General features: G+C 42.7%; 7 protein-coding genes across 8 annotated transcripts; 4 read left to right on the plus strand and 3 right to left on the minus strand.

The window, feature by feature from the left end:
• Positions 1–3,807: 3,807 nt before the first annotated feature.
• On the minus strand, positions 3,808–5,361 carry LOC114860505 (small integral membrane protein 10-like protein 2A). Its single transcript, XM_029159153.2, has 2 exons — positions 4,998–5,361; positions 3,808–4,598 (listed from the first exon to the last, which is right to left on the minus strand). Exons 1-2 carry the CDS (start codon positions 5,175–5,177, stop codon positions 4,578–4,580), a joined length of 201 nt encoding a protein of 66 aa, XP_029014986.1. The 5' UTR covers positions 5,178–5,361; the 3' UTR covers positions 3,808–4,577.
• A 680-nt stretch (positions 5,362–6,041) lies between these two features.
• On the plus strand, positions 6,042–10,743 carry rac1b (Rac family small GTPase 1b). Its single transcript, XM_029159149.3, has 6 exons — positions 6,042–6,454; positions 7,411–7,482; positions 7,948–8,065; positions 8,317–8,379; positions 8,986–9,145; positions 9,235–10,743. Exons 1-6 carry the CDS (start codon positions 6,420–6,422, stop codon positions 9,363–9,365), a joined length of 579 nt encoding a protein of 192 aa, XP_029014982.1. The 5' UTR covers positions 6,042–6,419; the 3' UTR covers positions 9,366–10,743.
• Positions 10,744–10,920: 177 nt separating this feature from the next.
• Positions 10,921–13,312, minus strand: stk19 (serine/threonine kinase 19). Of its 2 annotated transcripts, XM_029159143.3 has the most exons (7): positions 13,172–13,312; positions 12,553–12,648; positions 12,333–12,475; positions 12,011–12,246; positions 11,686–11,783; positions 11,426–11,573; positions 10,921–11,176 (listed from the first exon to the last, which is right to left on the minus strand). In XM_029159143.3, the coding sequence occupies exons 2-7, from the start codon at positions 12,644–12,646 to the stop codon at positions 11,131–11,133; spliced, it is 765 nt and encodes a 254-aa protein (XP_029014976.1). In that variant the 5' UTR covers positions 12,647–12,648; positions 13,172–13,312; the 3' UTR covers positions 10,921–11,130. The 2 variants fall into 2 exon arrangements, with proteins under 2 accessions (XP_029014976.1, XP_040927877.1); XM_041071943.2 differs by lacking the exon at positions 13,172–13,312 and having other exon boundaries at positions 12,553–13,157.
• A 31-nt stretch (positions 13,313–13,343) lies between these two features.
• On the plus strand, positions 13,344–15,919 carry dxo (decapping exoribonuclease). The gene is made up of 7 exons (XM_029159124.3): positions 13,344–13,566; positions 13,901–14,355; positions 14,498–14,724; positions 14,840–15,059; positions 15,132–15,267; positions 15,434–15,528; positions 15,625–15,919. The coding sequence occupies exons 2-7, from the start codon at positions 13,907–13,909 to the stop codon at positions 15,758–15,760; spliced, it is 1,263 nt and encodes a 420-aa protein (XP_029014957.1). The 5' UTR covers positions 13,344–13,566; positions 13,901–13,906; the 3' UTR covers positions 15,761–15,919.
• slc25a17l (solute carrier family 25 member 17-like) lies at positions 15,915–20,375 on the minus strand. The gene is made up of 9 exons (XM_029159132.3): positions 20,046–20,375; positions 19,877–19,937; positions 19,304–19,370; positions 19,007–19,161; positions 18,719–18,835; positions 18,472–18,617; positions 18,269–18,364; positions 17,939–18,021; positions 15,915–17,860 (listed from the first exon to the last, which is right to left on the minus strand). Exons 1-9 carry the CDS (start codon positions 20,118–20,120, stop codon positions 17,713–17,715), a joined length of 948 nt encoding a protein of 315 aa, XP_029014965.1. The 5' UTR covers positions 20,121–20,375; the 3' UTR covers positions 15,915–17,712.
• A 436-nt stretch (positions 20,376–20,811) lies between these two features.
• anks4b (ankyrin repeat and sterile alpha motif domain containing 4B) lies at positions 20,812–23,698 on the plus strand. Its single transcript, XM_029159123.3, has 2 exons — positions 20,812–21,222; positions 22,345–23,698. Exons 1-2 carry the CDS (start codon positions 21,062–21,064, stop codon positions 23,462–23,464), a joined length of 1,281 nt encoding a protein of 426 aa, XP_029014956.1. The 5' UTR covers positions 20,812–21,061; the 3' UTR covers positions 23,465–23,698.
• Positions 23,699–23,967: 269 nt separating this feature from the next.
• On the plus strand, positions 23,968–27,929 carry si:ch211-256e16.3 (kelch-like protein 20). The gene is made up of 11 exons (XM_029159098.2): positions 23,968–24,628; positions 24,756–24,890; positions 25,037–25,228; positions 25,436–25,579; positions 25,693–25,879; positions 26,026–26,172; positions 26,255–26,383; positions 26,462–26,638; positions 26,709–26,855; positions 26,932–27,097; positions 27,174–27,929. Exons 1-11 carry the CDS (start codon positions 24,344–24,346, stop codon positions 27,328–27,330), a joined length of 1,866 nt encoding a protein of 621 aa, XP_029014931.1. The 5' UTR covers positions 23,968–24,343; the 3' UTR covers positions 27,331–27,929.
• The last annotated feature ends 7 nt before the right edge of the window (positions 27,930–27,936 follow it).

The following is a 27,936-nucleotide window of genomic DNA, read 5'->3' on the forward strand; positions in this document are numbered from 1 at the left end:
TTGGCTGTAACACACAAGTACGAGGTTGAGATTTTTTGAGCTTGGAGAAAATCTAATTGATCCAAGCACTATTTATTTCTGCTCCAACTACGGGAAAGAAGTTCTTTTTGCATCCACACCCTTTTTTGCGACACTGTAAAGTTAGATTCAATAGCGATGACACGGGTCAGACGTGGACACCGAGTCCTGAAACGAGTCATTTTTCACAGGATGGAACAGAAAATGCAGACCTGAAGCCTCTCAATCCGGTACAAACCAGCTCGTGCCAAATGACAACACACTGGCTCGAATCAGGGGTAGGTGCCACCGATACGGATGTGTGCATCCAGACACTGTTTGCTTTTCCTGCGCTGCAGAGTGACCTGTGGGCGTGACGATCTCACCATGTGCTGCAGAACACTTAGTTCTTGGGTTTGTTGGAAAATTAAATGAGAGTGACAATACGTTGCTTTGGTTTCTTTACAAGCTTAATTTGGGTGGCAGCTAAAATAGCTGAAGCCGACGAAGAGGAGTGTTTGTGAATAGTAGCGGCTTTGTGGCTTTTTACTCTGGTTCCACTAGTTCTGGTCTCTTCCATAGGTGGATTGATGCAAATGAACTCACACACTCACACACACACACACACACACACACACACACACACACACACACACACACTGCAAACAGAGCTCAGGTTACTAAGGGGGAACTAGATCATATGCATAAAGTCACTGATATCACTGCAATAATACAATGTTTCTGTTCATTTACATGAGGCGGAGAATCCTCACAGAGTCAGAGTCAGTCCCTTTAAAAGCAACTCATATCCTGAGTTTGTGTTTCTGGCGCGCGTACCCTCATTACACTTTACTCCACATAAATGTCAGGCAAATGTGTTTATGAGTCACGAGTAAAACTCAGAGTGTGGCCCAGATATTTCTGTAACTGGAGGAATGGGAGCGTGCAGATGTAGAATGCAGAGCTTTCAAATGAGCGAAAGACCAATTTGTCATTTTGGGTTGAACCGGACTCCTTCATCCTGGCGCCGCCGGACTCCATAGAGTAAATGCTCGTGGCTTGAAGGCAGGCTGTCTGTGGCTGCCGCTGCCGTCTGGCTCCGCGTCTCGTGACGCCGAGGGTGCGGACCCCCGGGGGGGCGCGTCTGGCGGGCCGCGCCGGCCGTCCTGGGAGAGCGTCTGTGCCGCTCCTGACCGACTTCACGTGACCTCATTGAGCATTCGCACGGCTTCATATGCTCCAGTCGCCACGGTGAAGCCCAGAGCGATCCACCCCCCGACCCCTCCCACCCACATGAGTGGAGCACTCCCACATTAAGAGAAGGGAATATGTGTGTGTGGGACCTTATTGAAGTGATTACATTATGTCTGTAGGCCAGTGAATTTCACCACAGAGATACTTGATCCCTTTATTCTAACTGTGACTGATCCAGACAGAGGAGCGTAATGTTGCCTGATGGCTCATCTTGTTCTCTGCGCTGTTCCTCTAATGCACGTATGCAGCAAACCTTGAACTGGGCTGTGCTGATCCAGGGGAAGTGATGGGGTTTCACACCTCCTTCCGGCTCTGGAGGGCGACGAGGTGACTCTATGGGCGATAGAGTGCGTGCGCGACAGAGGTCACAGGAAGCGGAGAGCGGCAGGATTTCCTTCTTCCGTCACTTTGGCCTAAAATCCAGCTCAGCATCTCCACCACTTCTTTCCTGCCATCATTTGATCGAAGGGCAAAGTTGATTTTTTGGATCCACGGCCACATATGAGTGGAGCCTTTATTTAGAGTCTGTTTGCTCAGCACAAAGGGAGCAGTGTCTGGGAACTTGAACGTAAAGCTGTGTGTGTGTGTGTCTGCATGTAAAGTGTCATTCTCCTGGACCTGCGTTGCTTCTACAACAAGCCAGAAAGGTTATTCCTCCTAGGAATTAAGCCAATTAGCATCGAAATTATGTTTAAACAATAGAGAAAGGCTTCACACATCACGCGCCTAATTAAGAATGAAAAAATGACTGTGAGCCATTAAATAATCTACATGCAGAAACTATTTGCATTAAAAATCACATTACATGCTCTTTTGTTCGTCTTGACCTATTTCCAGTTCATAATGTGACTACGGTAAATAAAACACCTCCGTGTTCTCCTTCGATTCAGTTTTGAGGTCGGCTTGAAACTCATCTCAGCTCATGATCTCAGCCTGTTTGCGTGTGCATCTTACTCACAGTTGACATTATTCACATAAGTGTAACTGTGCTTCATTTTCACTGTTAAGGAATCTGGGGCCAAACCACTTGCACCAAATCTATCAAACACTGAAGGGGACAGAGATCAGCACAGTCTAAAGCCATAGTGCATCACAGTTAATGTCTTGGGGATTAATTTTTAAATACATTTAGCGTCAGTAATCCGTGTTCTGTGCATGGATGCCACATTTTAATGCCTACCGGTTATAAAGCTCCATGTCACAATGACAAACTGTTTACCGGGTGATTAAACAACAACAATTTGAGGAGTCACAGTAAATGTGGAGAAAATAAATCACGTTAGTCTTAGTCGCTGCGGCGCACGACGGCGATACAACGTGGGTTCTGCCCGTTTGAAAGTGAAGCAACAATAGAAACATCGCAAGTTGTATCAAACAGCTGGCGCACACCTGCAGACTTGGTCAAAGGACTCAGATCAGTTTAGCACTAAACACTATCTGAAAAGGCAGAAATACTGTTCAGTCTGTGAGAACTGTAGGGAGAATTAGACGCACGTTAAATACTCTGCACTGCAGCTTTAATTGAATCCCTGCTATTTCCATTTGCAGCATTATCACTCTTTCACACTCACTCAAATAAAACACATGTGAGCTGCTGCGGATGCCAAAGGCTAAAACTCTATAATCTTTATTCCAAAACCCATTTTCTGAGGGTACAAATGGTGGTTGGCAAAAAACAGGGCAAAGATACCGACTTATCCTTCATCTATAGATCTCGTTCTCTGCCAGTCCTCCATGATAACCCTATTAAAATATTTTCCTTTGGCAAATCCCTGAGAAATAAATCCTCTTTTTACCAGAAAAAGAGGGGGTGGGAATATAGTTGCCTTGGCAACCTCTGATAGGTTTACACTGCAGCCTGGCATCAGAGTGACTGGCAGGGGTAAGTTTGAATTTTATGGGGTAAAAGACGTTCACATTATGAGATGTGTAAACTGCACCTGCTAAGTACAGCAATGGATAAAAAAAAAACTATTTATGCTTGTTCTCTGAAAAAAGATATCTGAAATATTTTGTCTCAGTCATAAAAAATATTTTGTCATTTAAGAGATAAATCATAAACATCAATCGGTTTAACAGCAGATTCCTGCTCGTCTCAACCTGCAGCTTCTTCAGAGACGCATGTGTCTGATTATAACGTATAAGGGAGGAGATCCAACACTGTGACTGGCTGCTTCCCCTGTGTGGGGTATTTCAGTATTACAAGACAACAATGCTTACTCAGCAGGTCAAACGGGCTTTTGAGTGAGAGGAATGTGACTTTGTGTTTGAGTGTGAACTCCAAACATCATGAAAAAAGAGGGAATGAGTGGAGAACCGAACTGACCCCCTACTCCACAAGGTCAGGTTACTGGGAGAGACTGTGATTCAGTGAGGGTCTGGCAAGCCACAAATACCAAAGAGCACTATGATGCTAGTGTTTTGCAAAGATTCTTACTATTTTTCTGTCTGTATTTTGTTTAGAAGCTTAGTCATAGACATGGCCCCAATATATAACAGTAAAATGTATCCAAAGACATTTAAAGAAATCAATTTTATGAAGAATCGCAAACACAGTTGAGGTGATCTACTGATTTATTTCCTCCAAAATTCACCCGTTCTTACCCTCAGTTCTGTGACCAGATAACATACTCACAAAACATTGATACCAGTTAAACTAAAGTAAAAACAGTGTCTTGCTTCATTCACCAGCGTCACCACCACGTACACATGCAGTGATTCTCTTTGAGGCTTGAAACTACCCGATGAACAGTGTGTTTAAAAGGTAGCTATCGAAAAACCATGTACCGTCTACAGCCATGACCTCAAATAAAGTGTCAGCCACAAAGGGCTGCAAATGTCAGTTTACATCATGCAGATTCCATAATAAATTAAAAATAAAGTGAAAATTATCCAGTTTTTAAAAAAACATGTGTAACAGTGAGGATAACGCACATGATTGATCACCAAGTACAGCCACGTTCCACATTAACAATCATCTGTTTTCCTGTTATAATTTGTGCCATAGTCATCGATGCCAAGAGAGAGATGCAGTGTTAACATCATTCAACACAAGTTTCACAGACAGGACGAGCAGCTTCTCAGTCTCTGGTGTGATTCTGAAACTCCTCCTTCCTTCACCTTGGTATTTCACAGTTCATTTCTGAAGACATAACTGCTGTCATTTACTTGCAAAGGCACAAGGTCTGAGCACAACAAGAGGCCGCGTCTCTCTACAGCGAGTGACGTGACCTCTTCGTCCCCGACGCTGAGGTCTCAGTGAGTCTCTTAAAGGACTGATGCAGGGCATCGCTGCCAGTTTCCTAGTCTTAAATCCCAAAGGTAGATCAGTGAATTTCAATGTGTACCTGTGAAAAGACGAGAAGGCTGCTGTCAAAACACACGTGCATTCTGTTGAAGCTAAATCTCTGCGTCAGCTGATCAGGCACCAGTGACAGCACATTGGAGAAGTCAGTGTCGCTGGACGTGTAAAAAGTAAAAATAGTTGTTTGAATTATATATCACAGCTAATGTAGTAAATGATAGCGCCCACATCAGCATGCACCACTCAATGCAGTAAAAGGAAATTGAAATAAATAAACAATACAGTTGATGCACTGAAACAATTGAATCAACTAGAACTAATGTTTAAAAGCATCTACGTGTCATGTTGATATGACAACACAATGTTTTATTACCTCAACACAAACTGCTCTGACACTGACACCAGTAGGGTGAGGGGCAGCAATAAACCGTTGAACAATTACCTGTAATCTCACGTTGAACATCATCGAGGCGACGAGGTAAAAATAGGGGAATCGGATTCGCAGACGCCAGGCGAGGTCAAAAAATATCAACAAGGTCCTCGTCAAGCCTTTGGAAAACACTCCGTAAGTCCGACCAGCGGAGCCCGAAAAGCGGAGCACTAAGTGGGTCAGATCCGCCATAGACGCGAAGTCTACTGTACCTGTACCAGCTAGTCGGCGAATGAACTGCTGACTAATATGTAACAATTCATATTTCTATCGCTGACTGATCCTCAGTTCCATTTCTACATTAGACTGTGCTGACGGAGCTGCTCCACCCCGACAGCTTCACCACCATTCCTGTTTTGGTCAACGGCAGGACCGATTTAAGTGTAACACGCGGAAGTTGAACGAAGCGTTTTACCCCCGTGTTCGGACTCTCAGGTATGAGAAAAATGAACATAAACTAAATTTATTAAAATCTATATTTGTACATAAATACTTTATTAGCTACATATTTACAAACAATAATTTAACCATGAATGGATGCACGTATTGATAACAAGAAAATAGTAACATACAAGGCACACAAGAATGATCTACTTACAACAATTGTACATGCATAATTGACATTATATACGGCACAAACTGTTGCACAAATATGTGCAGATTTAGAAAAATTGTATTGAATATACATTCCTTTTGATTCATCATTAATAAAATATACACTTTCGTACTATTTGGATTAGTTTTGCAAAAATATTGTACAAAGGTTAAAATAATCCAAAACTGCTTGTGTCCAGGTTAGTACTACGTCTGAAGATGATCCAATCTGCTGCCCTAGCAAGCAGCCTTAAAGATAAATTCAGGGAATTAATACAATATGAGTAGTTGAGCTGACGTCAGATTCCCACTCTGTGTCACACTCTAAAATGTCCGGCTTATTCATTATTTTTATTGTTTATATTAACTGGCCGAGTTTAAATTAACCGTACCCGTTTTAAATCATTAACCTATTCGTGTATTCTTGATAATATTTGCTGTGTTGATTGACAGCCGCCTTTGTGAGCAGCTCTAGCTCCTCGGAGTTCCCGTGGGTCACCGGATGCACCATCTGCTGGTGGAGCCCGGCTTAACTTCTTTTTTTCCTCAGGGGTGGTGGCCGCTGTTTTGCTCATAGCTTCCCGATCTGCCCACGAAAGCATGGGAATGCTGCGAGGGAATTTGTGAGCAAAGTTGCGTGAAAGTGGCAGATAAGTTACCGTAAGCCTCCCGCGAGCAGTTCGGCGTCCCACGAGCTTCGTTGCGAACTCGAAGGTCGTTTGAGAGTCGCAGTTTGGGGACATTTTTCCAGCGAGCAGTTCCCGGACAAAGGAAAAGACACTTAGAGCTAACGTTAGCTGGCTCCCGGAGCTAAGTTAGCATTCCACTAGCTGCGGCGCAATGCAGGCCATAAAGTGTGTCGTTGTGGGAGACGGGTAAGTCAACTTTAACGGAGCGACCATTAGTTCACTCAACAAGTAATTAAACTGAATGACGCCGTGTATCGTTCGCTGAAATCACTGCCATGGGACTAACGTTAGCTAATATTTAAGCACTTTGCTTCGGCTTCTTTCCAAACTGGTAACGTTAAAGTTAACGCCAGTTACCAACTACCTGTTTGAGTTAGTACCTCGACGCTGCAGTTAATAAATCTCACATACACTTGCTGGAGTGAGGCCGACTAGCTCGTGTTTAATGCTGTTGTCCCGGTTATTGCGTTCCTCACACCTGGGTGAGTCACACATCAAGCAGATCCCGTGTCTCGGAGCCGACCTGAAGTCAGGTTTGGCAGTAAATGTCCGTCAGCTGGGACCCGGAGTTAAAGGCTGCCTGGTGTGTTCCATTTTTAACAGCAACGTTTGTGGGGGGTTTCATGTGAACTAAAATTAGCAACACGTTCGGAAACGGGTTAATATAGATTTTTAAGATGTGCAACAGTGCGTGGGAGGTAAACACTAAACCTTTTTGCTCGGGGTGTGGTTTGAAGAGGAACGTTGCAGTGGACGGCGGTCACACTTAAGGGAACGCTGAAGTTTCACACATGGCAAAAGCTCTTTTTTTTTTATTGTTTCATGTCCTGTTATGCGTAAGATAATTCCACTCAGCTCCAGGGTTATTTAAGAGTGCCTGGGTTGAGTTTGTTAAAAAGTTGTGATCTCAAAGAAAAACATGTCTGCAAACAGTAACAACGTTTCAAATGTCAATTTTTGGTGGTTGTAATTGTCACTAATTGTTAGGATAAAATAATTAGTCTGAATGTGTGAACTTTGCGTTAAATAACTTGCTGAACGTGCTGATCCATGTCATTAGTTGCTATCTTGAGGCCTTACAAAAAAAAGAGCATTTCCCTTTTCTTTATCATAATGTGTCTGTTGTCTTCTTCCTTTTCCAGAGCTGTGGGTAAGACCTGCCTGCTCATCAGCTACACCACCAATGCTTTCCCTGGAGAGTACATCCCCACAGTGTGAGTATTGGAGACTGAAGCAAACCAGTGTGAATGATTTCTTTATTTATGTAAGACAAGGGGTCGATCAGCAGCCGCGTTGGATTTGTGTCCACCCTTGTTTCGTATATAGTCACTGACTGTGTATTGAATACGCGAGGGTTTTAATCCTCAGTTGTTTTTTGTCGACTTTAAGTTTTAGAGGAATTGTGTTGTAGGTTGAAAAGGTTAAGAATTTGAAGCCTATGTGTTTTTGGACTAGTTGGGGAAACAATGTTGCTCTGTGTCATTGTCAGTTTGACCTGGACTGGGTCAACAAGCAGTGAACACAGGTTCATTTGGATGTTCAAAAGCTGACAAATAAAATACTTTTGTCTGTTTTTATTTTAAAAGCTACATATTGTTGTGTCCATTTGTAATGTCAAATTCAATAGGTTTATAATGGTCACAAAGATTGTGGCTCATTCTGATGATCACTTTTGTCAGGTTTGACAACTACTCTGCCAATGTTATGGTGGACGGGAAGCCGGTGAACCTGGGTCTATGGGATACAGCAGGACAAGAAGATTATGACAGACTCCGCCCACTTTCCTACCCACAGACGGTACAAATTAAAAAACACTGGGCAATACTCTATTATTTTTCATTCAATGTTTCTCTTTGGCATGTTCTATTTGGCTTCAAGTATATTTTGATGCTATCAGCGCCCTTGCATAATACACTTGGAAGGTTTAAGTACCTAAAATGAACAAGGAAGTCAGAAGGAAAGAAAAACACCACACCTTAGGAGATTCTTTTGAACATAGTTCTTGCAAGGAAGTGATTGTTACGTGTTTTGTTTTGTCTTTTTAACAGGATGTGTTTCTCATCTGCTTTTCACTTGTCAGTCCTGCCTCATTTGAAAACGTCCGCGCCAAGGTGAGTTGATGCAACGTCAGAGTATGAAAAGGTTGTGAAACAGGCAGCATGAGTCAGGTTTGGGACAATGAAGACAGGAAACAGGTTTCGCTTCACCCAGATTTGGGAAGAGTTTACATCCTAAAGGCTATACCAAAGCACAAATTATAATGTAATGTATATTTTGTTTACTGTTTTGTTTGGTGGAGTGGTGAATAATTCAGGTGATGCATGATGAGTCAAGAACACGTTGACTATTGAGTTTAATCACTTGGCTTGCTTCACTGAAACCACAGTTTCTTAGTTTCTCCACATATTTAAACAGCAAAGTTTAAAACATCAGGCAAAAAGTTGACTTCGCCTAAAACAGATGGCTGACCTTCCTGACTTGAATTGATTCATTCACAGACATTTGACCGAAGACCAGTCGGAGAAATATATTATTGTTGTAGTGCTTTTTAGAAATGTAATTGCAGACATTTGTAATCCTCATTCTCCCACCCTGGAAATGTATCTCAGCAGCTAGTAACATGTGGAAACTGTTATCTTTATACTTACCACTTTATATCTTGTTTGATATAAAGTGATCTGGTAAAATAACAGAGTGCCTCGATGTGTTCTGTGCAGTGGTACCCTGAGGTGAGACACCATTGTCCCAACACTCCCATCATCCTTGTTGGCACCAAGCTGGATTTGAGAGATGACAAGGACACAATGGAAAAGCTGAAGGAGAAGAAGCTTTCGCCCATTACCTATCCCCAAGGACTGGCAATGGCCAAAGAGATTGGTAACAGTTGTCAGCTTTACTGAATATTCTTGGTTGTTTGTGAAACATTTAAAGACTGTTCCTTTCTTTTTCCTGTGCTGTGTCTTCAGGCTCTGTGAAGTACCTGGAGTGCTCTGCCCTGACTCAGCGTGGCCTTAAAACTGTGTTTGACGAGGCCATCAGAGCTGTCCTCTGTCCTCCACCTGTCAAGAAGGGAGGGAGGAAGTGCTCTCTCCTCTAATGCTTCCTCCACTGGTGTGGGTGAAAGATAACGGGAAACACATCAATATACACGTAAAAACATTGTTCTTAAGATTCTTTCCTTCCATAAGTGTAGCTACAGGAGTTATACAAACTATTTTCATGAAAATTTGACATGGGGTCAGCTTTAGGTGAAGACGTGGAATCATTATAGACCCTAGCTTTTTCTAAACCACATATACTGTACAGACGAGACTATGACATTCATGAGGCCTTCAGAAATAGATTGGATGTTTTGTTCAATTGAACCGTGGAATGTTTTCAATTTGTTCCTCCACTGGTTGTCCACCTTTTTATTGTTTACAGTCTTGGTTGATTTGAGTGGAAGAAACATTGCCAAATACGTTCTGCACACAAACTGTATTTTAACTGCAGCAAACAGCAAATTGTTCTAATTGTCTCCACCAACTGAAAATGTGCTGTTGTGTGCTGCTGTTTGTTCAGCTCTGACTCCAGTGGCATTTTATCCATTTCAGTTTCACTCTCCAAGGGCAGTCATGTGTCACCAGTCGAAAAGGAACTCTTTACCAAGGGTGGAATTACCTTGTGCACCATAATCACTATAGATGGTCCTCAGCCTTACACATACATGATTCATGCTAATCTACTCTAATGATTCTGCGCCTGTGGCATTCTTAAAATTAGAACTGGGATGAGGTCTGCTCATACGCATTAAAAAACGATCCAGTATTTTATTTTTGGCAGCATTTGGACCTGTCAGCTTGGTGGTATTCTTCTCTCTTTGGCTGCCCAGGAGTGCAAACCAGAAAGCCTTTCAAGATCTGATTAGAAGTGTTTTGGTGGCTGGGATCAGGATCACATTCAATGCTGTGTGGGCATTTATCAGCACATTTGATTTTTAATAGCATCACTACTGGCTAAACATTTTCTCCAAGAAGAGCATTAAGGCCAGCTAATAACAGTAAGCTACTGTCAGTTACTGTGTAGTATAACGTCTGCTCATCTTTTGTTGTGATTGACAATTTTTGTATCTGTTTTTTCCCACAGAAGTTACGCTCCACTCACTGTATTGTAAAACTAACACTATGAATATCCTGTTTATTACCTCTACACTTAACAGTACCTTAATCTCCCTACAAGCCTGGCTTTTTGTAATTAATGCTGATAGCATGTATGTGCACCATATACTGAAAACTAAGATTCAAATTGCTACGGTTTATTTTGCGTATTTACAAAATGTATTTGAACTACTAGATCAGGGGTTGAGTACATGTTGATCTGTATTGTATTCAGACATCAATCTGTGCTTTAATTCAAGCCAATGTTGTGACTCTGTAGTTTTATGAATAAACACTATTGTCACTTTTTGAAAATTCCAATAAATTCCAAGAAAACTATTATGTAATACATTTGTGTTTATGCAAACTACTGCAACTATTGTTATTTCTGAGAGAACTGTCCACAATCTAAATACTTTGTCTCAGCCATATTGGGAAAATGTGTAGTGGGAGGATCACGGATGTGAAACTGACTGGTTTTGACTGGCTGAGCACACATAATAATGCCGTCACAGATGAATAGACATTTGTTTTTTTATTACAACATTATGTCAACACAATTGACAATGCATAAACCCACAAGGTTTCATAATACATGTAGCACAAATGTGAATATGAAATCCTATTAACTCATACAAACATTTCCGTCTTTATACATTAATTTGTCCTCTTTCCATCTTCAGTTACTTGCTGGTTTCACACCAGGGCCACTTGTTATGCAGCAGTTTAGGAATCCACAAATCGCAACAATGTTCCGGAAGTTGTAGGTATACTGAAAGGAGAACCAGTATTTCAATCTTAAAATGTAAGAAACACTTTATGATGGTCCTAAATTGGAATTATTTTAGATATTGGCAAACAGGTGAACATTTTACTGGGTTGTAACTATGTAACTGACAAGACAATAAATAAGAGCAGCTACACAAAATACCAGTTCTTGTTTCACCAAAGTACTCTGGCCCACATAAAACATTAAAACTCTTCGTTTCTCAGATTAAACAGCATGTATACAAACAATTACCTTTGTACCAGCTCTGCACCAACAACATCATGGACGTGGTATTTAATGTGGAATTTAACATGGGAAGTTGTTCGCCGCCCCTCCAGCTCTGCCTTTAAGACTTCCCCATATTTAGACTTCTTCACCATGCTGAGCACTGCTTTGCGACCTAATAACAAAACCGATATGAGAGTTAGAAACAAACAGCTTCCCAATTAGCAAGGTGCGGGCAAAAACCTTGTGAAAAGCCCCAGTAAAGCAAAGTTGAGAGTTTCACAGACCTTGAATAAAGTACTTGGTGAATTTGCCGGAATTGGGAATGGACAGCCACCAGCTGCCTGCGTCCCGCACAGTCAAGACCCCTGACTTCACTAGCTGCCTGGATTGTGAACAAATGACCAGTTATAAACCAATGTACTAGATGTCTTACACATTCTAAGAGCGAGATGCAAAGTATCAAGTATGATGTCCTGGCAATTCTGAATCTCCACTAGATTTTAATAGTTGATGTACAACTTTACAGGTACAGATATCCTGATGAACTGTGTTTATCGTTTGAAAAAAAAATCATTTTATTAGCATGAAATAAATGAGTGCCTTCCTTACGTTATCTCAGAGTCTGTAAATAAGAACTCCTTGAGCATCTTGTCTTTGCTGAAGCTCAGGTCTGTGCACGACGGCAGCACTTTCTCCAGAAACCTCTCCACTGTTGCTCTCGTCGCTTTGCCCTCCTCTCCCGCCAGCACTTTGGCCTTGTAGTCGGAGGTGAAGACCAGCCCAAAAGCTTCCGCATCAAAGCCGAGCTGAAACATCAGCAGGTCGCCTTGTTCCCTCAGTTTGTTCTGTGAACCAAGTAATAGAATGATGGACTGCATGTTTGCACCTAGATAAACGTGCAACACGTCTGATGCATAAGAGGTCTTCTTACCACCTCTTTATCCACCAGCGTCTTGTCATTGTGCATGCTGTACAGCTGGTGTTTAATGACAATCTGTGGCAAGGTGTCATTGAAGAGCTTTCTGGGAAACAGACTCATGAGATACTCCAGAGTGGATCTGATGTCAGTTGGTCCTTTGAGGGGGGAAAACGTGGATAACTTGATAAACACATAAAATCATCAACACAGCTGTTTCCGCAACTATTCTCACCATCGCCATCTCCCACAGCTCCAAACGCCTCTGTAACATTTTTTCTTTTCTTCACCGTGAAAGTGTCTAAAATTAGAGCCCGTTTCCTGTTCATGGCTGCAAGAGACGAGACAAGTGACAGAAAGAAGGACCCCGTCAGCTTATCGCGGACACAGCAGCTGTTTGAGAAGCAGCAATGACTCAGACAGACCCAGGTCCTTATTTGAATCCACAGTGAAACTGCTGTCGTTTGTTAATTATAAAACTATTTAAAAACATGTCATTACATCCACTAAACTATGCGTGTCGACCTTTTAGAAACAGGTACTTCTACTTTTGAGATTTTTTTATGTTTCATAAGCAGCAAGAACGAGAGTCATGGTCAAATTCAACTAAACTAGCACCGCTATTCCCCGACAAACACAGACAAGTAACAGTCTAATTATTCACGATAGCGTATGTCTGTCTGACATAAATGAGAGTTTATAGTGTCAGTCTGACGTGAGAGAAAACAAATAAATCGAGACTTTCGCGTTAGCCAAGCTAAAGTTGCTAGCTTTAGCTAACGCTTAAATGGCATGTAACGAATATTTCACTTAACGCACAAGCACTGACCCGTCAACCGAGATGAACCCCTTACCTGATCGAGATTATTACGGTCATTTATTTGCTAATATTCTAAATAAGCACCTAACGTTCACAGCCGCTGTAAATAACTGAACTACAGTACGGTGTTTTTGTGGGTTTCTGCCCAGGCGGAGTCTCGGCTACCACCTAGCGGCCAGGACGAGTCACTGCAACCGGAACTAACGTAAACTTTAGCTCTAGCGTCATGCTATTTAGCCGCCTAGCTAGTCAAAGTAACGTATTCCTTTTAGGAGGTTCTCACTTTCTCTCACTTGCGGCATTTGTTCGTATGAGACAAGGAGATGCAGCGTTTCACGCGAAGCTATGTCATTTATTGTGGTTGATTTTGCATTGCGGAGAGCTTACCGTTAGCTCAAGTTAGCTATTTTGTTTTGGGTGCTGACTGAGGTATGTTCTAATTCATTGGTTCATTGAGATATTTGGCTACAGCGTTTGTTTTAGATACTTTTATAATGAAACACAACCAGAATAAAGTGGACCGAAGCATTCTATCCAAATACTTCATAACTATAGTTATAGCCTGACATACTGACACTGATCTATTTCTATAAATAAGTACCCAGGTACACAAGTTCACATACATCCACAATCAAAACATTTGCAAAAATTCAAATGTGTGGCTGCTGCAAGTGTGTAGGACAGTAAACTAAACCGTAATAACTACACATAAACGATTTCTAGTATTACTGTCACTCCTCAATCCTTTCTGTCTCTCCACCAGCCAGTAATGGACCAACACCGATCACACGGCTCCAGCGGCTGCAACCAGCGGTCATCTTACAAAAGAGGGGGAGACGACGGGGGAAGAAATCGCAGTGATAAACGCTTCCGAACAATCCACCATCAGTCTGGATCAGATCCGGTGCAAAACCCTCCCACGTCTCAGGGTTTGAGCACCAGACGGGAGCTTTATGAAAGAGACTTCCCCGTGTACAAGCAGCCCGTGGAAGTGGGGTGTTTTTCCCTGGACTCCGGGCGTAGATTCTTCAATGACAGCAGGCAGATGAGATACTATGTAGAACCCGACCGGAATCCTAATTTTGACTTGAGAGACGGTTACACGGACCGTTTTACAAAGAGAGATGACAGCGTGAAGGAGAAGCTGGACCACATCCTGCGGTGGATCGTGGTCAACAGATCAAAACTAAACTCAAGGTCCACCACAACCTCATCATGGTAAGTTAGCCGTTTTATTCTGATCGGATCTAGGTTATTACATGGGGACAGCACAGACACACATTCATCTGGAATAGTTTTTAATCCACACACCTTCAAACCACAGCACTTCTCGACGGACTCACGTTCTTTGACTTTCCAGCGGTTTAGATGTGGACTTTGTGACCTGGAGAGGACACCTGACTAAGCTGCTGACCACTCCGTATGAGACGCGAGAGGGCTGGTCGCTGGCAGTCACCAGGTTCAGAGACACCCTCTACATCAGCGAGGTGGAAACCGAAGCTGCACGCAGGGAACGCGAGAATCGCACGGAAAGGCATGAGGAGATGATGTACTGGGGATACAAGTTTGAGCAATACATATGTGCAGGTTGGTACGTTTGCACAAAAGTCAAAAGTCTACGGACTATTAATAAGAATGTTATTGAGACCGGAGTCAGAGGTTTAACATTTTAATGTGTCCCTTCATTATTGTCCATGTGTAGATAGCCTTCACAGTTCACCTGACCCAGGAGGAGTGGTTAACACCAATGAAGCCTTTTGCACTGTGGTGCAGACTCGACTCTCAGATCACAGACTCCTGTTTTCCGGCGAGGTCGACTGTCGGGATAAAGACTCCAGTGCCTCCGCTCCTCCTGCTTCCTACGTTGAACTAAAGACGTCTGCAGAAATCTGCACCCCCAAACAGCGCAGCAACTTCCACAGGTAGAAGAATGAACGTCACATAAAGAGCACAGTGTTTGCAGGACTTGTTTCACATTTTTTTGGGCTCCTTAGGTTTAAATTGCTGAAATGGTGGGCCCAGTCTTTTCTGCCCGGAGTTCCTCGTATTGTCGCAGGCTTTCGAGATCACGAGGGAACGGTCGTTTCTGTAGAGACTTTCCACGTTTCTAAGATTTCCCATCTCATAAAGGTACGGCGTCATCATTTCAATGCTGTGTTCAAAAGCACAATGTGTTTTTGTTCCAGTACTATAGACTGAAATATTTCATGAATTAGGGGTCTTGATCATTTAAGTTCAAAGTCATGTATGTCACACAATAAATACAAAATAAGTTGCCTTTCTATTGGCTCAACAGAATGAATACAACTGCTGGAAACCAACAGTCTGTATGAATTTTTGCTCTGATTTCCTGTCTTTTGTGAAGTGTGTGGCTGTTGAAGACAATCCCAGGTGAGTTTAATGAAACAGACAACACTGTAGACATTCATTTGTATGTAAACCCTTATTCACACAATGGTGATGATGTCATTACTGCACCTCTTTCAGTGTGGTCTATCTGTTCTGCTGGGAGCCTCGCAGAGATGTGACATACACCATCCACAGGGACTCCCACTATTCGTTTCTGCCACATTGGTTTGTCCAGGAGATGACAAATAGTCAGGACTCGCACCATCAGCCCTAATTCACACTTTAAGCACAGTCTTGTACATCTTACATGTTTTCTCTTAGCACATAAAGGGAATTTTTAAAATTAATTTTTAAAAATATTTTTTACTGTACCGCCTGATACAAAACAATGATTTTTTTTTGGTGTCATGCTAAAAATAAAACAATGGTTTCAGTTTGCTGTTTATTATTTCTCAAGTCCCTGGTTATGGTAATAAATTAAATACCAGTAACAGTGGTGTTAATTTAAACAAAATTACAAAAAATGCATTTGAAACTCAAGATGTCAAGGAAGTATTTCATCAGTACTTACAAAATCTGTTCAAGTAAACAGTTAAGGCAATGTAAAAAAGAAAATAAGGCAACAAAAAGAAAGAGGTTCTGACAAAAAAAAATAATTATCCACAAATGTGATGTACAGCGTCAACTGGACTGGAAAAGGAAACGCCCAGTTGTCACTGACAGCATCTTTTAGGATAAACGTGAATTTAGAAAAACTATAGTTATGAACCATGACATAGTTTAGTAACAGTTTTGACAAAGTTCATGTCAAGACCAATATTAATAGAGAGAAGCTAAAGGCGTAAATCGTAATATGGCTCACGCTTATTAGAACTGCCAACAGTGCTTTGACCGTAAATGTGGAGCTGCCAAATGGTTAAAGGCAACATTTCCCATCACAATTCACATGTTGTATAACTGGTATAAAAGAACCAGAAAGCGTAAAACAGTTTTAGAAGAAATGTCCATTCAGCTCAATTAGAGAAGAGATAAGAGCACAGTGTTGGTCAGTGCAGTGAACTGAACAGTGATTTAAATAATGGAAGACACCAGCAGTGTTCATACTGACCTATGCAAACAATCAATGACTGCTGCACTTACGTAGATTAACAGTACTTACATTTTGTTAATAATTTAGAGGCATCTAAACCAGAGTTTGTACGCATGCAGCGTTAAATTCTTAGTTTCTCATTCCACTCAAGTAATAAAATCAAAGTGTACATTTTTATAGTTAAACAACCTTTTAGGCTTTGACAAATAGTTTTTACTAGATTTGTGTTCACATTTTATATTAGCACATTTATGAGGTTTCCATCTAGTAGAACATGGTTTAACAATTTGACAACATCAGATCAAGGCAGCACCTACTAGTATAGGTATGTTTACATTATTGGTCTAGACACTGCAATAATAAATATACGCTGACATCACTCAAACTCTTCTATTCGAAAAAGACTGGTCACACTGGTGAATAGCTACCTTATCAAGTGTTTCATCATCAAAGAAAATAGGAAAACATAGTGGTTCAATAAGAACCTTTAGTTTTTGGTCTGCTTACAGAGTATCCTTAGACTTTCTTCAATAAATATAAAAACTATTGTCTCTACAGATTTATATTATAGTATTTTGTTTTAATATCATAATTTTGTATTTATATACCAATCACCCCATATTCTATTCAGGGTTTGTGTAACTTATGCCTTTTCTTGCCGATTTCTGCTGTTAATAGTTTCATGGTTTAATGGTTAATGGTGTTAATCTCAGCTGTGACCAGGTGAGAAGTCTGAGGCAAACTCAGACCTGCAAAGCCTTGAAATGAGTAAAGAAGCTGAAGCACTGAAAGAAATGAGAGATGAGACATGTCTATTTGTCAAATGCCAATGTTTTCCTGTTTTTCCAAACTGAGAAGCCCATAGTTATTTTCTCAAATAAAAAGAGAAAAAGTGATTACATTTGTTGTGCAAACCAAAGTATTTCAGATTTAATTTCCCTCCAGACTGTCTCTTTCATTTAGACTGGTGCCACATCAACGCTGCGTTTAACAAATGACTCAAGTCAGAAAAACATTGTCATTTGATTTATGATGCCTGATTGTTGCTTGTGATTCTGTGGCCAGGTCTTAATCATTCCTGTGGTCACCAAAACCTGCTGCTACGAATGCAGCACTGCTTCGGGTGAGATGCATGTTCACTGCTTCAGTTTTCTGTTAATGCCCATGACTTTAAAGGTAGCAGCGGTGATCTTTTCATACACAACAAACATGAGGGCAGCTGTCAGTACTGTCTGTAGCAGCTTTGCCTCCAGGCCCTTGTACAAACCAAGAAAACCATTTTTCCTGTAACAGAAAGCAGATTTATTATTAATGACCATTTGTCAAGACATTACCAGTGTAAAATATGTTGTATGCTCCTACTTGATTCTGTCCATTAGAAGGATCACAATGTTTGAGAGGCTTCCGATCACGCCGCCCTTCCCATCTCCTTTATACTGGCCAAACTGGGAAATAAAAGAACTCAGATTATTTACATTTTCAAAATAATAGTCAAATAGTTGCTTTAACACACATTTTTGATTATGTAATTACAGTAATGTCCACCAGTGTAGTAAATGAAGAAATTATTCACATTTGCTATTTTTTGTGACAATAACAGAAGAATAGTATATGATAGGTTTTACATTTTAGGAACTGCTTCGACCTGGTGAGAAGCGAAAAAGATGAAATTGTGTATAACAGAGTATTTACCCTTAGGATGGCTTGAACTGTTTGAAGAGGATATGTTGCAGTGGTAGCAATGGCCTTGGCGATGGCTCCCATGAGGAAGATCTCTGCTGAGGAGATCTGTGGTTGGAGATAAAACATGATATAATGTAATAGAATAGAATAAAAGTATAATTTTCAGTGTAGTACTGTATTTTCTACAACACTACTTCTTGTGCCCCACTCACCCTTTTCCCTCCCCTGCCCGCCTTCCTCTTCATGGCCTCATAAAACATAAACTGTACAGCTGGGTTGAGGACGAGAATAAGAGAGGGCAGAGTGCCGTTCCACAGAGTTCCCACTCCCTCATTAGCAATGATCTGTGAGAGGGCATCTAAAAGTGAGAGCATACGTACAGCAATTACATACAAATATGTAGTAACAAAGAACGTCTTGTGTTTATCTATAATACCAATTCATATCTCTCACACACACCAAATATGCCCCGGTACCGAGTCTGGTGCAGGTCCTCATTTCTGAACCTTACCCCCTGCAGCTTCAGACGGGTGTTGACCACCCACATGGGGGTAGTCAGAAGCACATTCACCACTCCTGCAAGAAAATAACACATCATTAGCTTCCCCGAATTACTCCAAAACAAGCTTTAGCAGGCAAGCAGGCAAGACAATGGTAGTTGTCTCAGTACTAGGAAAAAGACTATTTACACTAATAAATATAAAAAAGATTCATATTCTTAGTTTATTACATACTGCAATCATTTACCTGATGCTATCCCCATGAGCAGGTCCTTGCCAGGTTTAGATGTGATTCGACTGGAAGCTGTCAGCTTCTTCAGCGAGTTAAAGGTGTAGAAATAAACAAAGTTGGAGCAGCAGAGGCTGGAGATGACTGGGAACCAGCCTCTGTATAGTGATTGGCTGGAAGAAATTCGAAAGTGGAAGATCAGTGGTAAATGTGTAGACAAGTTCAGCATTTGAAGTCTTTATAGAGCTAATAATACTGGATTATAACAACAAAGTAAGCCACCATCTGGTGTAGAATGAATGATAGTAAACTCACAAGCCTTCTTCCTTTGCGATCTCGGCCAGGATAACGGGAGTGGACTTGGACTTTCGCTTCTCATCCACTGAAAACCAAACAAAAAAAAGCAGCCTAAGTTAATAAACAAGTCAATAGGCTACAGCAGGTCAACTAACAGAAATTAATATACTGGCCATGGGGGGCACATCTGTGACGGCTGCTGTAGCTCAGGACGCGCTATCCTGAGCCTGAACAAACAACACTTGTGAGGCCCTTGTCAGCGTGAACCTGACTACAAGCAGAACACTAACTGAGATTAGAGAGTTTGAAGCACAAAGGTCGACAAGACAAAGGTGGGCATTGAGTTTATTAAAACTTTATTAGCCCAAGAAACACAAACACATTCAGTTTATTATCAGAAGAAATGTTAAATTAAGGCTGGTTGAAACTGAATTTGGACTTTGAGAATTTGGATCAGAAAGGTTTTGCCCATCTGATTCATCGACTACTCTTTTCAGATGAGAACATGAATGAACATAACTTAAAAGGACTGATGTAAAAATCAGGCTATCTTCATTTGTGCCTCTCCATCCTAAACCACTTTAAACTCACCCTGCAGCCTGCTCTTGGCCGTGTCCAAAGGAAAGAAGACGCTCATGGCTGTGATGCTCCCCTACAAGACATAAAGTCATGTCTGGTATGTCATGTCAAGTCATGTCCTTATTAATAACACTTCACACTAATACCTCTCCAAGGTATTTGGAGTATTTTCTCCACTCACCATCGCACCTGCCACAGCATGAACCAGCGTCTCGTAGGACAGGAGGCCGACTGCCAAGCCGCCGTTGTCGGACATCTTTGCCGCTTCTACCGGTCGGACCGCTGGGAGTAAACACCGGGGAGTAACCGTGGAGAGGCCCGAGGGGGGAGAGCTGGCGGTCGGTCAAGCTTGTCAAGCTGTGGGAATGGTTGGGGAGTCGCTGGGCATAGCAGCTAATACTTCATAAAGTGTGTTAAGATTGAAATCGGCAAGAAAGAGGAAGCGACAGGGACTCGCGCGACGTTTCCTCCCAACTTCCATTCATTGGTCGAGCTGCGAGCAGTTTCTTCTTCTTTGGTTTCTTTACCTTGCTCGTCTTCAATTGGCGTTTATCGTCTCTTAAAGAGACAGTACGAGCATCTGCTGAATTGAAAACTAAATTATTTATAATAAATTAATAAATAATCATATACAGCAGAAGTACAGATTTAGTAGTAGTTATTACTGCATAGATATTTGAATAATGCATGTTAATTTACCTACAGCTCATTAATCAACTACATCCATATCATTTGTATCACTAATCTGTAAACTAACCGGTCAAATTTGAGTGATAAAAGTAGCATACAATGAAAAAATCATGCATAGGTGACATGACATCATATAGGTTATATAGATTTTTATTGCTATTTTTGGTGTCCAAGTACTTCACCTAAAATACATTTATGCTTTTCTTTATATTTAGTAATTTTTTATATACTACACTCTACCTTTTATCCTTAATGAACTTATTATTTGTAACAGTGAAAATCTCTCTGTGGCTGCACTTTTCATTTTTTAACTTTACGTGACTGGTGATAATGAGCTTGGAATGGTGCAGCTGACAGCGGGGAACTGGACTTTGCTTTTGTTTTATGGCTGTGAGCTGCGGATATGTTGACGCCCAGTGATCACTTTGTTGTTCAGCTTTGCAGACCCGTTGGGAGGAAAAGCGGTAGAAAGGGACTGATTTGTTCAGACTTCTGTTCTTCTGAGAGATGTCTAGGTACCACAAAGCGGCGATTGATGGAAACTTGGACCTCTTAAAGGAGGCCACAAGGAAGGACCTGAACACTGCGGATGAGGATGGCATGACGCCCACCTTACTGGCTGCTTTCCATGGACATGTGGATGCTCTTCAGCTCATATGCAGCAGAGAGTAAGCATGTCAAACTTCATTTCATATAATCAGGTTTAAACGTTGGTAGCCATTGTAGGATATGTCTTCTCATTTCTTGCTTTATAGTCTCTTAAAAAGCAGGTCAGGCCATTAAGGAATTAAGCTGCTCCAATTCACTGTTTGATCAATATTGTCTATGATTAAAATTAAATCAAATGTGTCATGTTTTTTATATTCTGCGTCTCAGTTAATAGGGCTTAATCTCTATTTTGTTAAAACATGCTGGTGATCATATTATTCTCTGTAATATAATGAGGTAAGACCTTATTCCACTGTGAAGACTACTCTCTGCCATGAGCTAGTTTGATCAGACGAAGCCTTCTGTTAAAACAAAAGAGCCCTTTATCTATCCACCATCCCCGCCCTCAGCCCATTTCCAGTGCAACAAAAGACAGGCTCAAATGTAGCACAACATTTCCAGCTCCAGAAAAATAGTTGTCTAAGACACTTAGCATAGCATATCGGATATTTCGCCTACGTGGCCCAACCCGCAAAAGCAGCATGTTTAACTGGAATTTACGATCGGTAGTTGCTGTGTTACAGTAATCAAGGCGTTTATTGCCATGACTCTGGAGGACTTTTAGTCCTAATAGCTTACCAATTATCCTCAGCCTTGTTCAGAAGTGAAACAGTGGACACAGACTCAATGTAAAAGTAAAAGTAAGTAAAATAATGTGCACAATAAGGTTCCAAAGTAGAAAGACTGTGCTGTAAAATGAGTCCCAGTATTTCACTTAGACAGTTATTCTATGATTTATTGATGAATATTTAAATATTATTGGACTTGAATCTATTATTTGACATAAGAAAAAACATATACAATAACAAAAAATAACATATTTACATTATTTACCACACTAAAGCAATACAGCAAACTAATAAAATAAATGAGCACAATGTATTGCTATAGTTGTACTTTGTTATTGTCAGAGTCAGATCAGTGTAACTGCCCAACCAATAGGAAGAATAAGAAAGTAACAAAAGACACACACAGAGACACATTTCACATATAATAAAAACTGAACATCTCTCAATGAAATAAATGTTTCCTTTAAATATTTTGACATGGTTTAAACCCCTACTCTTTTGTGTTTTAACCAGAGGAGACCCCAACAGGAGTGACATATGGGGAAACACACCACTGCATCACGCTGCGGCTAATGGCCACATGCACATTCTCAGCTTCCTTGTCAACTTCGGTGCCAACCTGTTTGCATTGGACAATGAACTCCACTCAGCCATGGACGTTGCCGCTTCCCGTGACCGCATGGACTGCGTGCGCTTCCTCGACGCAGCTGCCTCACAGCAGACCATTCAAAATCCAAAGAAGGTCGCCAATCTGAAGAAAGAAGCAGCGAAAGAAGCGGAAAAACGTGTGAAACTGTGTGAGAAGGTGAAGAAGAAACACCAGAGCAAGATGGATAAGAGGTACAGAGGACCTGGCAACACCGGGTCTGTGTCAGACACAAGCACGGCTTCATCAGTCTCGAACACTGGCACCATGTCTGGCGTCAATGAGCAGTATTCCAAGCTCATTGCTGCTGATAAAACAGGCTCCCTCACAGCCAGGGTCAAAGGCACACTCCAGAAGAGGCTTGGTTTGAAAGAGAAAGGCACACTGCAGAGGCCAGCAGCGGATGGAAATGTCATTTTCCTCAAACAGGACAACGGTGGTTCTGAGAAACCAGAGTTTCTGGACGTGTTCACCGAGCAGGACGAGAACGTGTCTGATGAAGAAGGAATGTCAGGCTCTGAAGATGATGACAAAGAAGTCAAGCAGTCCATCTTCAACCGGCCTGGCCTTGGAGGTTTCATCTTTATGAAGAAGATGGGCGCGGACTCCGAGGATTTCTCCACTGGGAACAATGAAAATCTTGGCTACCTTGTTCAAAATGAGCTGTTTGAAGCAGAAGAAGATGGCGCCGCCTTTGGGACTGGTGACTCTGACCTGCCGTGGGAACAGGAAGATCTGGGCCTGGATGATGATGAAGAGGAGGAAACCTCTCCTTTGGATGCATTCCTGTCTGCTATCTCCTTGCCAGAATTCGCACCCGCCTTCAGCAGAGAGCACCTTGATCTGGAGGCTCTCATGCTTTGCTCTGATGATGACCTAAAAGGCATTCGCATTCAGCTGGGACCCAGGAAGAAGATCCTGGAAGCTGTTGCCCGGAGAAAGAATGCGTTTGAGGCTCCTGGCATCATAAAGGACAGCTGCTTGTGATCCAGTGAAAAATGTGCACATGAATCCATATTCAAGTTTTAAATGAGGCCAACACATGTTCTTTATGGAAATTACAGTCAAATTGAAAGTCAGTGCATTCAAATGTTACTTAAAGTACAAATATAAACATAAGTGTAAATAACAGAAGTAAAGACTACTGAAAATGTATAAATAGCTCATGTAAGTGTCACACTTTGTTGTAATAAATAAAATGATGATGATGATGATGATGATATAAAATGATTCATCAAGGTTTATTTTTTTCAGAGTACATGATATTTCCCTTCACGCTTGGTTTGTAAAAGAACATTACTGCACTGGTATTAAAATTCATTGTGTAATCCAAAACACAAATATTTGAGTTGATGTTCTCTTGATAGATACCGTTAAAATAAATCTCAAAGCCGGAAATGCTCGGCACGAGCCCTCTCGTCCTAAACCTTGGAGGAGGGCGGGACTTCCGGTCAGAGGAGTTACCGATCGACGCGTCACTGTATTTATATGAGAGTGTGTGTTTGCAGTGCGGGGTAGTCACGATCATGTCAAACAGGTAAGAGAAAGTCACCGGTCCACCTGCTCGGCGTTTAATCTCGCCTCGTCGTTCTTCAGACTTCACTGCAGCGATCGATTAGTTTCCCTCGCCAGTAAACAACTCGCCGGCGCCGCCGAGCTGCTCCATCTGCGCTGAGCCTCATTAGTGGGCAGTTATTAGACAATCTCGGTGCTCCTCGTCGGCTCGTCGCGTCTGCTGCAGGGTTCTTCTACATTGCAGCTCGTATTCGCCGAGCGGCGCTGAACCCGCTGGCATTTAAATCTGCCATGTAAATAGGTCGTGGGGTGTCCTAACTGTCTCTGGTTGCCGCTCAGGTTTGCTTAGCAATGCGAGACATGGCTGAAATCATTGCCGACCACGCCAGTCTGCCCTCCCCCCCCACCATGGACGTCACCTACGTCCTCCAGCACGACTATGGAGACCCCTCTTCCTTTCCCTCCGTGAACAGCGAGGACTATCTGTTCGTGGAGGCGCGGCATCCCAACACCGTCCTGCAGGGCCTGAACAGCCTGCGGCTGAACAACGCCTTCTGTGATGTGACTCTGTGCTGTGGAGGACAGGAGTTCCCCTGCCACCGCATTGTGCTGGCGTCCTTCAGCTCCTACTTCCAGGTAAACGCAGCTTTGCTCACAAGGAGACGCATGAGTAGAAGTCGGTGCATCTATGGTCCAGATGCAGAGCCGTGCGCCCCAACACTCTAATCCTACGTTGAGCATGAATGTCTGTTCGTCCCCTCAGGCGATGTTTTCTACAGACCTCATGGAGTCCAAACAGGAGCGCGTTGCTATCAACGGTGTTGAACCTCAGATGATTGGCATGCTGGTGAGCTACGCCTACACATCCGAGGTCTACATCTCTAAAGCAAACGTGCAGGTGAAGTCTCATCTCGGCTTTTTTCCTCAATCCTCGTTTTCCAAATAATCCTATTATGGCCTGTCCCGGTTCTGACTGATCTGATGGTCATCAAACTTGGACAGGGAGAATTGTGGCCCCAGTCTGACACAGCTGATCTCGTCTAGGCCCTGCTGGCAGCAGCCAACCTGCTGGACATGATGGCCGTCCGGGAGGCGTGCTGTCGCTTCATGGAGGGTCAGATGGACGAGATGAACTGCGTGGGGATCCACTGCTTTGCCGAGGCCCATTCGTGTAAGGTGCTGGAGAAACGCAGCATGGACTACATTCTGCAGCACTTCAGCAGCGTTTATCAGCAGGTGGGGGCTAATGCATCATCTCACACACACAGTCCTGTGTCCACATGTCATTTGAATATTATTATTATTATTATTATTATTATTATTATTATTATTCATAGTACAGGGTTATCTCTCTCAATTTTCTTGATGGTACTCCAATTTATTGAGATGCACCTTTTTAATGGTTTTCTCGCCATTTTTTTTCCTTCTATTTCTCACCTATAGGACGAGTTTCTGTCACTTTGTGTGGACAAACTGACAGAAATCATTGCCAGGGACGAGCTCAATGTGCCCAAAGAGGAAATGGTGTTTGAGGCCGCCATGTTGTGGTTGAATAAATGCTCGTCACGCAAACAGAGCTTTGAAAAGGTATTTCTCCATCTGTACCCTGGTAAAAACGTGTTTGTTGCGGCCATGAATTAAGAAAATGTCCGTAGTTTTTATATGAAGGAATGATTCTGGGATCTCTCTCTTTCTTGAAGGTCCTGGAGCACATCCGGCTTCCTCTCATCAGCCCCTACTACCTCCATGACGTGATCGAGTCCCTGGACGTGGTGAAGGAGAACCAGGGCTGTCAGAGGCTCATCTCGGAGGCGAAGGATTACCTGCTGCTCAAAGACCGGCGTGGGGAGCTCTACTGCCCGAGGGCACGGCCGCGCAGGTCCACAGGTGAACACTCCCTTACAAAATCAAAGCCAAAGCTGCCCGGATGGGATCCATTGCTCATGCCGGTGCTGTACAGGTCAACTAGATCAGTCCGTCTGGTGTGCACCTACATGCTTCACTTATTCTGTCTCCTGTTGCCGTGGGAACAGGGACTGCAGAAGTCATAGTGACAGTCGGAGGAGAGGATGATAAGGTGGTGCTGCGCAGCGTCGAGAGCTTCGATCCAGTGACGAATCGGTGGAAGAATCTGGCCTGCCTGCCCTTTGCTGTGAGCAAACACGGGCTGGTCGCGTCTGGTGAGAAAACGCCACGATTAAACTACCTGCTGTCCCAGTTGCATGTGACAAGCGACGTCCGTCCCTTTCCTCCTCGGTGTAGATTCGACCATGTATTTGGCAGGGGGGGAGTTTCCTGACGGCTCGGCCAGCAGGGAGATGTGGCGCTATGACTCCTGCTTCGGCACCTGGAGGGAGGTGGCGCCCATGAATGTAGCTCGATCCGAGTTGGGTGAGGCTGTCGCTTTGTTAAAGCTTTGACTGTTGTGATTTTTCTGATCTTTATTCTCACTTGGCTCTCTATTCCCAGGCCTGGTGATGCTGGATGGTTTTGTGTATGCAGTGGGAGGGTGGGAGGGACGCTCGCGCCTGGACTCGGTTGAGTGTTACAATCCCCACACCAACTCCTGGCAGTTTACAGAGTCTGTGAAGATGGCCGTCACGAGTCCTGCAGTGGTGGCCTTGGATGGGCTGCTTTACGTTACCGGTACATGGGCTAATCTGAATTGATCATCACGAGGATTTATAGATTTTAAATATTCTGTGCCTGCTGGCAGGTGGTGCTGTTCTAGAGGATGGAGATGGGACCGATCTCGCCCAGGTGTACAACCCTAAAACCTGTGTGTGGACAGAGGTTGCCCCGATGCAGATTGCTCGCTCCGGTTCAGCTGCTTGTACACTCAAAGGAAAGATCTACGTTATCGGTAAAACGCCTTTCTGTCTTAAAGGTCTCTTTGAAAATAGCAAACTTCTGCCATTTAAATCTTTGCTTGCTCTCAGGCGGATGGCATGCCTTGACTGAGAACACGGACAAGGTGGAGTGTTACAATCCCAAGACCAACCAGTGGACCATGTGTGCCCCCATGAAGGAGAGACGCTACAGACCTGGAGCTGCGGTGGTGGTTGGAAAGATCTATGTTCTGGGAGGAGAAGAGGGTTGGGACAGGTGAGCAAAGCTTTTCTTTGAACATTCCCTGCTTGACACCACTGTTGACTTTCAAACCTCTCGATGCGCATCACAGATATCACGACACTATTGAGAGATACTGTGAAGAGACCGACACGTGGGAGATTGTCGGGGAGATGACCACCAGTCGCAGCTGGCTCAGCTGTGTGTCGCTCCAGCTGAGGAAGGACATCCAGGTGGGCATTTACCCTGGGATTCCCAACGACAACTGAAGCGACGCTGCATGGAGGAACCTCGCCTGGCTGTTTATCGGTGTTAGTGCACTGCAAAGCTCAGCGCTGTGGAGAACGGTGATCTGAGAAGTGGTTGCTTAGATTTGGGCACCACGCTGTTTGAGCTGTTACTGGTGGCAAAATGCAGTCTGGTGTGAGTTTATCACTAAGACTCTCACTTGAGCCTCTTTGGTACAGAGACAACGGGACTGTCATTACCAGACACGATTTCAAGTAACCGATTGACGATTCAGTTTCCGGTATGATGTGAACATGTTTAGTGTTGTTTTATGTCTGAGCACCTCAAATATGTATTTTTGTATTAATATGAAGTGATGTATTTATTGGGGTGTGGCTAGCTTGAGAAGGGCCTTCAAAAGAAGTTGTGGTCTATATTTCACTGTATCAAAAGATGCTCTTTGGGCCAAATATTAAAAAAAATATTTTTGAAGTTACCTGTGAAAAGCAGTGTTTTTATAATTAACTTCTCAATGATTGTCTTTACTACCTGTAATATGTCAAGTATATTTTTGTAATGTAGTGTGTGTGTTTGGTGAATGTCGAGTTAAGTACTAATAAAGATGTTTGTTTACTGAGAATGCTGAT

The sequence above is a fragment of the Betta splendens genome, chromosome 8, assembly GCF_900634795.4.
Source record: "Betta splendens chromosome 8, fBetSpl5.4, whole genome shotgun sequence".
NCBI lineage: Eukaryota > Metazoa > Chordata > Actinopteri > Anabantiformes > Osphronemidae > Betta > Betta splendens.